The following is an 8,897-nucleotide window of genomic DNA, read 5'->3' as shown; positions in this document are numbered from 1 at the left end:
AACAGTAGCAGCTGTTTTGCCACATAAGTACATCCGCTAGAATTAAACAAATCTAGTGTATCGCTGACACCAATCATAGCATCAGTCTTCATAGAGGAAAATGTGAAATTGTTTAGAGCAAGAAGAATCAGCTGAGCAAGAAAAAAATCACTACCAGAGTGTCATAAATTCACTACTGATACTATAAATACTATGAAATAACATGGCGGGTGCAACCTGCCAATAATCTCATAAAAATACAAATTACTTGAGAATAATATAGAAATAAGCATACATTGGCAACAGTTCAAAGCAGATTATTGGGACATGTAATTTGGACATTAAAAAAAAAAAAAAAAAAGAACCTGGAGAAACATCTCAAAGTGTTTCTGAAAGAAATGTAAAAAGATTGAGTAACATTAAATACAATAGAAAAAAAAAGGTGATCAGAGGTTCTTTAATCTTGATATAGGCGTGCTCAAGGAAAAAAAATAAGTAATCAAGAGTAACAAACAAAGATAGCAATGAGGAAAGCATTCTTTTTCAATCAAAGCATAGTTCATTTAATCACAGTCACTGTGTATTTGTGCCAAGCAGATGAATGACTAATGGTTAAAAGACCTTACCAGCATTGCTGGAAACCACTAATTGCTGGTTGGGCAAATGCAAAACAGGTTTTAGCTTTACATGAAGCAAAGCTTATAGGAAAAGGCATTACTTTTGGTTAGACTAGTTGGTGCTGAGATGAAAAACAAATAACAACAAAAAAATGGAAGCTGAGTTCAATTAGATAATTTCATCCAGCACTTGGGGAGAGCTGCTTGCAAGGGTCTAGATGAGGTTGTTAGCCACTGTTGAGCAGGTATGCCTAATTACTGCCCATAAAACTGTGATAGGCCTGTAGGAAATCGATGAGAGGTTAATTGCGCAATATCATAAAACCGGTATTTCTATTACGTGATTTTCAATATTTGATACATTTTTTCCCCAAGCCTATGACAGTTTTTGTTTAATTTTGGGAGGTTTGCTTGGGGGCTGGAAGGACAGGTTGATAAGTATTTGGTAGACTAGGCAAGCAGAAAGAAAGGAGAAAAAAGATGTAAAGAGAAGCTAAAATTTTGTTGTTCTGGCCTTGTGTGACCCTATGAACTCAAAAAGAGGGCCTAAGGCATTTAACCTGCTAATAACTTCTCATGCTAACTCCTAAAGAAATTATGAGTCTTTTGTCTCAAAAGGGGGAACTTCTTTCCTGACAGGAAATGCAAACACAACTCTGTTGGTATCTGTTGATGAAATAAGAGAGTAAGGTGAGCAAAGTTTATTTACACTAATATAAAAACTACATAGATGAGGCTGGAGAAACAAAAAAATATAAAATCTTCCAAGAAGTAGAAAAGGGTATGTGTGTGCATCGTGGACTATGGTTTGTCATAATCTATAAGAATTTTTCCAGTTTGAAATCAGCTTGCCACACTACATCTAAGCTGTAATGAATGAAATCAAGTAGGCAAGAATAGCTGTTTTTAAAAAGTGCAGGAGCTATGAAATGCTCATTTCTCAGATACAAGAACACCAATTATTTCACTGTTAATAAGCTGCAGCTTAGCTGATTTATTTTTCTCCTATAATAGAGCGAGTTTAATCAAAGTTCAGCAGTCCATGCTCAATGAGCTTAAGTGTATAATCAGCCAGTGCAGTCTATGCAAAATGACACAACTGAGGAAAACGCTCCCCTGATCAGGTGGATCAGGAGAAGCGACATATCCCCATACCTGGCTTCAAGCCTGATGCTCCCCAGTGAAGGCTGCTATCCAGGTCAGGCTGCTAGCCTAGCGCAGACTTTGTGCTACGTTTAACGGCCTTTCCCCATATAAATCTCATGTTATGGTGGTTTCCATCTTATCGACGGTGTTTTTGAACAGTTCTTTTCATAAAACAAGACCGTGAGACGAGGTTTTCCTCAGCAACCCTTACGGTACTTTCATTTCTAGCTATGGTGTCAGGGATGAGGAGCATGACCCAAGAAGCCTGGGAAGGGCTCGCCTCACTCTTCTGTGAGAGCAAAACACTTTCAAGAGACAATTTCTTTAGGTAAAACGCACAGCTCTAACGCTAGCTTTCCCCCCTAGCTTTGCTGCTTAATAAACACCTCGCGTTCCGCCCCCGTTTCTCCCCGTTGAAGCCCAACCCCGCAGGGCCGCGCCGCCGCCGGCCGCCTCAGCGCCGAGCCCCCCCCAGCGGCCACAGCGGGCGCGAGCCGCCACAGCGCCAACGGCCGCAGCGGCTGCGCGAGCCGCGGGAGGAAGGGGGCGGAGCTTCGGCGGCCTCGTCGGCCAATGGGAGAGCGCGGCGCTGCAGTTTGAACGCCGGGACGCGGCACCAACGGTCGGGCCGCGCGCAGGGCTGCCCCCACTACCTAGCGGGCAGGCGGCGGCGGCTGGCGCCGGGCTCAGGCAAGCGGGGCGCGGGGCGGGCGGGGCCCGGCCTCCGCCGGGGGAATGGGGGGAGCGCGTGGGGTCCCTGCCCAGCGCCTCTTTGGGGGAGTAGGCGGCTGCTCGGCCCTAGTCCCGTCCCCCTGGGGAGGGGGAGGGCTGGTGCGGGGGGTGTAAAGGGGCCGGGGGCCGGTTCCGAGCCGCTGGGGCTCCGCTGCTGTCCGCTGTGCCTCCCCGCAGCCGGCCTCCGAGCGGGCATCGTGGCGGTGGGCACGCAGCCCAAATTGGGTCACTTCACCCAAAGGGTCACTTCTGGGTGCCTTCCGCAACTGTGGGACTCTCATGCGGCTCTTATGTGTGCGTGCTGATTAAAAACACCTCAAGTTTTAATTGTGCTTCTCTGTGCCTTTTCTGTTGGCATTGGGGAGCGCTGTGGAGCACTAGCCTAATGAGCGAGCTCTATGCCCTTTATGTTTTTGAAGGTAGAAGATGGCTGAACGCTTGAAAAAGCCCTTCAAAGACAGCCTGAGTGACATAAAAGAACGAATGAAAGAGAAGAGAAATCAGAAATTGATAAGGTTGGGTAAAACTAGCCAGAGCACAACAATGAAGTGCAAAAGACCAAGTAAGGCGCTCGAATATCCTAATTCATAATTTTTCTAATTTATCTATTTTTTAACCAAGTTGAAATACACACTGTTCCTTTGTAGCCAACAGCTCTGTGCAAATGAAGAGCATCCAAGCAAACAACAAAGCTCTGGCTCAGGCTTTGCAAGAGGAAAAGCTCAAACTGAGGGATGCCCAAACTACCATTCTTCATTTAATGAAAGAGTATCAAGATCTGAAGTTTCAGATGTTTGTCTTGCAAAGAAATCTTTGCTTCAAGCAAGCACAAGGACTTGTTGAGGTATTTTTAATAATAACTTATAATTCTGTGAAGCTGACCATTAGAATTTGCACCAGATATTCCACTGATATCTTTATGAACTCAAACGTTTCATAAAAGTTAACTTTTTTTCAATCAAAGCTGAAGGTACCTGGTAGAAGTGTCTTCTGATACAGGTATCTTCAGGATTTAGTTACTCATAATATTGGTGAGAGGATATTACATTGGTAGTTAATACCTGGATGTAACAGTAACAGCGTTGGGTTTTTTTTGTTCGTTAGACTAAACTGTCAGCCTTGAGTGAGATAATCTCAAAAGTTTCTAAGAACTTACTGGAGTCAGTTGATCTCCTTGGCCCAGCAAAGGACTTGTGTTCCATAGGTGTAGTAAGTACCTCTTGCTCTCTGTGGGGATTTCTTTCATTTTTTTCCCCTTATTCCTTTGAAGCAGCATAGATGCAGTTTTTGAGATTTCAGCCTTAGTATGGAGGTCTGACTAGTACCTCTGGGGGGTGTGTAGCAGGACTGAGGCTCGGCTATGAGGTGGGAGGGTTACCCTGATTTCCTATGGCTTTGTGTCTTATTCCATGTATCTTCCCTGCAGTTCCTTATCCTGCCCTCTATTTGTGTGATTGGGGTAGTGATTACTGTTTTGATGGAGCTGAGCATGTGAGATTCCACTGCATTTTGTGTTAGCCAGCCAGTAAACAAATAAAAGCAGCAAAGGGTCTCTCTGGCCCTTCTGTGTGTAACTGGGCTATTGTCTAAAATGTGGGTATGGTACAAGCTTGTTTCAGCTGTTTAGTTACAGTAAGACTTATTTTCTTGACAGAATCAGAGAGTGCTTTCTTCAGTGCTTGAAAATAATTCCAGTGCCATAAGAAAAATAAGTTCTGTGTAAGTATCTTTTGCAGATATGTATTTATATCTGAAAATCTTGTTACAGTAAACTTATTCTTCTGACTGGAAAAAGGGAAGAAATACAGTGTAATAGAAGTAGTTCACATTGTTATAAAATATATTGCTATTCAGTAAATACTACCTCTGGTATTTTCTTTAGAGAGCTTCCACAGCGTGCTGATGGAGGTGATCAAGTGCTTCCAAGTAGACTGATGGCTGATAGTGAAACAAACGAGCAGTCTCATTCTGTGACAGATACTTGTCAGTTACCTGGCAATGCCATTTCTTCAATCAAAGTAATTCTAGACAAAGGTAATTAGATCAAAGCGTCTGACATTACTTTATTCAGAAGCAGGGAAAAAATGTGTGAGTGTAAGTTTAAAACAAAATTACTGCTTTTGAAGTAATTGTGAAATCCTTTTCATTTGTTGTAAAGCTTAGGTATTAATATTGGCAACTGGCAAACTTTTTGAATGAAGATGCATAACAATGGGGGAGCAATGTGAAAATGGTTTTTCTTCTATACCTGCAATCTAGCTTCATTTATCTTCCAAACTGTTAATCAGAGTAAATTAATCTTGAGTCATGCATTATTTAAGAAATCAACAACTGTTAACAAAGTAAAACACTTAAAATAAATGACCTGGGGATAACCTCTCCAAACAAAACAGTTTAAAGGAAAATCCTGATGTAGTGTAGTATAACTGCTTTCTGTTTGGAGGCTGTAGTAAACATCACTTATCAAATCTCTGGAGAAAATTCTAAGATGGTCTTAATTTTTGACACATTTAGAACTTGAAAAAAAGTTCTCCAAATTGTTGTTACTTGGCATTAATATGTTTTCCTTTTCAATTACAAGGGCAAACATCTGATTTTCATGTGGACAACATAGTGTCAGAGCTGGAAAGTGATTCTTCAAATGGAGATGGATTTAGTACTGTGTTACCAAAAAATGTGTCCACCAGGCGTCGCTGTTCAAAGATGAGAAATCAAGATGAACTTTGCATGGGTATCTTGGACTGTTTGGAAGCACCTGATTCAACAAGAATGCCTTCTAAACAGGATGAAATTGGACTTGAAAGTCTATATACGTGTACTGTAAAAAACATAAATTCAGATATTTCTCATGTAAACAAGATAGGTTCAGAGCTGGTGTGGAGGCAGTTGGATTCTGAAGCTGCAAAAGTCAATTCAGACAACAGTGCTGATCTTAAGCAACAAAAATATAAAAGCAGAGAAGGCTCTCAACTAATAAGAGAGAAGCATCAGAAGGTAAAAGTGGAAGGGACTAAAAATACTTCCAGACCAAGACAAAAGAAAAGACAGGGTAAAGAGAATTCCAAAGAAAAACTGGATTTCTTGGGTGGCTCCAGTGATGCTTATGACTTCAATTTTGAAGAGAGTGTCCACGTTACACCTTTTCGACAAAATAAGGTCAATGACACAGATACTGTTGTAGATGACAAAGGAAATTCATCTGTAACTAATACCATAGAGTCAAGTGATAGTGAAGAAGATTCAGATGATAGCCTTTATGTACCTTATAAGAGTAAATCCAAAAAAAGGAAAAGTTCAGTGGACAAGACAGATGTGTCACCGGTCCACGTAAGGCCAAGGTCTAAAAGATGTTTGGTACAGCATGAGCAGAAACTCTTCAATGAAAAAGAGACTGAACGCAATAAATCAAGTGACAAGTCTGTTAGTAAGTATGGAAAGTGTTCTGTAATTGTTTCGTTTATATAAACCGTTGGGGGGGGGGGGCGGCTTTCTTCATCTTTCTTTTTGCAATGTTATGCTGTTTCTCCTTATTAAAGTCATTTAGTTCATTCTGACCATATCTTTTTTCCTCACAACAGAAGCAGGAATTAAAGATATGTTTTGTTTAAGAAATTGCTCAACAATTAGTTAACATTGTATTTCAGATGTGTTTCAAGATGGATTGAAGCTGGGGGGGAGGAGGGAGATCAAAAGTATAATTTGAGAGAAATGAAAAGATGGAGATGATAGTTACAGCTGAGAGTTTCTTCGTATCTAGTATGTTCATTGACATTCCCTTTTAGGATATTTGTCTGAGGTGTCTTAAGCAACTGTTGATACAGTATGCCTCACTTTTTTTTTTTTTTCAGAGCAATCTTCTGAACCATCTCGTGGTCATCTCTGTGATGTTACCAATATTGCTTCATCGCTCCCTAGCACTGGGAATGCACCTATTGTCCCTGAAGGCGAAAGACCATCTCCAAAACGCAAGCGTAGCTGTACTCTTATTGTGAGCTATAAAGAACCAAGTATTTCAGGGTAGGTGTCTTACTTTCCAGTTTGATATAAAGTTCATGATCAAATGAGGGATTTGAAAGGATTACTTAAATATTGGAAGTAAGTTCTTATTAAAAGATTCAAAGAGGAGTCGTGATTAGTAGTAGTGAAGTAGTTTGTGTGACATTGAATTTACTAGTTAGAAGATAATGTTTTTAATAAAGGAGGGAACAGAACTCATGTGTTTGTTTTTTTGTTTTTTTTACAGGAAACTTAGAAGAGGAGATCCATTTACAGATGTGTATTTTCTGAATTCTCCAATTTTCAAGCAGAAAAAAGATTCTAAACACAGTTCTATTAGGAAGAGATCTCTATCAAAATACAATGAGAAATTTGTTGGTTGTTGAGATTTCTTGTCATGCTCACAAAACTATGAAGAAAGGAACACTTTCATCCAAGAAACTATTATACCATGCAATTATGTCTAGTTGTCTAATAGTAAGAACATAAAGCGAAGCTTTTTGCTTTTAATCCAATAACTTTGTTTTTGGTGATGTAGGAGAGACAGATTACCTTTTATAATAACTAAGCTGATTCTATTTAAACTCTTTGGGGAGGAAACATTCCTACATCCTGAATCTGTGATTGTCAGAAATGTGATGGAAAAGATGGTGAATGAAATTTTATGACTTATATCCTGCTTCATCGGAGGCTCACCTGTGCCAGCCAGTCAGGCACTAAAGGTCTAAATTTTTTTTAATAACCGCGTTTGTACAGATCTTATTTATGTAATGGTTGTAGTTTCATATTGAAGCTCATAATAAATGTTTCTGTTGGAAAGTCAGAATTGGCTGTTCTTTTTGCAGGGTTTCCATAGTTGGTAGTAGAGTCAACTGTGGGTGTGCTGTGAGCCAAGGTACTCCTCATCTTATGCAGTATAGGCATGATTGGAAGCAAGATTGTCAGTTGTAATCTGATTATGTAGCTAGGACTCTCAAAATTATCAATGAGGGGTGGCTGGTACTGCTATGAACATAAGCTAACTAGATAGGAATAAAGAAAAGTAAGTTATCTGTGAATCTTGTAAAGATTGCTCAGTTGTGGGGACTGAGGAAGTAAACTGCAAACAGTTCTTGACCTCTTTGCTGTTAGGAACTTCATAATTCTGGACTTAATGTGCAAGTGCCTTTACAAGAGGAATACCTGCCACATGTGATACCACTTAGTACAACAGTTAGCAGTGAGCTAGAAAAACACTATTAGAAACCATCCAACAAGATTTCAAGGTTGCATAGCACTTAAACTGGCACTTTCTTTCACTTCAGAAACAGGACTGTTAATGGATGCATCAATAGAAAGAGGAAAACTGCATTCAAAATAAATGGGGAAGCACGAAAATAGAGGTTGCTCATTTGTTTTGCAACACTGCCTGTCTCACCTGTCCTACTTCAATAGGTAGAAGAGCTCTTTTCTATAATAAAAATGTAATGATTTACTGTTTTACTGGTAACTTTGTAGATGACTGGCTCAGCAGTTCTAATAAAAGCTGCATCTACTTACAGCTTGAGAACATCCAGTAAAAATCAAGTAATAAACAGCCTTTAGAGGTTGGAATTAAAATTTAACCTCCTACTGATACCCTAAAATTCTAGTTATTGATATTACCATCATCATTCTGAAACTGCCATTATCGAAACTTAAGCAGAATGACAATAACATCAGGTTGTTGTTTTTTTTTTTAGCAGATGTCTGCAACAGCTGTTTACTAGGCATTAAAAAAAAAAAAGATAGGCTAAGCAGCCCAAAGCAAATGTATTTATTTTTGGATAAGTTTGAAGAATCACAATTGTAGGAAGGATTCTGAGTCTAGCTCCCATCTGTTAACTAATATTCCTGGAAGTCTCTAAGAAAAAGACTGCCTTTTTTGAATGCTACTTTCTGCCCTCTGCACTGTACACTTCGTGACGTGGCACAAGACTCAATCTTACTGGAAAAAAAAAAATCTTTCATTTTCTAATTGTTTGTCAAGTAGTAGACAGATGCAGGTTTTAATTACAATATGCAAAATTCTACCCTCTGAGTAAACTAATGGTCACAGTAGGTAAGTACAAGTTCAAAACAGACTGCTTCTGTGTGTATCATATGTTGGTAATAAAAGGCCCTACTGGACAAAAACTAAGCAAAGGGCATTGAGACTTTTTGAACAGATAAATCCCTAAATTGCTTGAGTTGTTAAGGAGGCTGGAATAACAGCACTGTAGCTCAATTAACGTGAAGGTGGGACTGCTTGCAATGTTTGGAATCTTCACAGCTTTCCCTACTTTGCCAGCTCAGCATGGTACACCATAGCCAGTTAAGTGCTCCCAATGAACTTACGGACTAATTTCAAGGGTGTGTGGAAAATGCATTGATTGCAGTCTTACAGCTTCATGGTGCTCCACTGTGAAA

General features: G+C 39.9%; 1 protein-coding gene across 2 annotated transcripts; it reads left to right on the top strand.

The window, feature by feature from the left end:
* The first annotated feature begins 2,275 nt into the window (after positions 1–2,275).
* Positions 2,276–7,296, top strand: SGO1 (shugoshin 1). 2 transcript variants are annotated; one of them, XM_080579714.1, is made up of 9 exons: positions 2,276–2,432; positions 2,894–3,036; positions 3,122–3,318; positions 3,579–3,683; positions 4,129–4,193; positions 4,357–4,508; positions 5,056–5,898; positions 6,323–6,491; positions 6,718–7,296. In XM_080579714.1, exons 2-9 carry the CDS (start codon positions 2,901–2,903, stop codon positions 6,854–6,856), a joined length of 1,806 nt encoding a protein of 601 aa, XP_080435840.1. In that variant the 5' UTR covers positions 2,276–2,432; positions 2,894–2,900; the 3' UTR covers positions 6,857–7,296. The 2 variants fall into 2 exon arrangements, with proteins under 2 accessions (XP_080435840.1, XP_080435841.1); XM_080579715.1 differs by lacking the exon at positions 3,579–3,683.
* The last annotated feature ends 1,601 nt before the right edge of the window (positions 7,297–8,897 follow it).

Source organism: Anser brachyrhynchus, assembly GCF_964034855.1.
Source record: "Anser brachyrhynchus genome assembly, chromosome: 2".
Taxonomy (NCBI): Eukaryota; Metazoa; Chordata; class Aves; order Anseriformes; family Anatidae; genus Anser; species Anser brachyrhynchus.
Note: the sequence above shows the minus strand (reverse complement) of the source record. Positions and strands in the feature narration are given on the sequence as shown.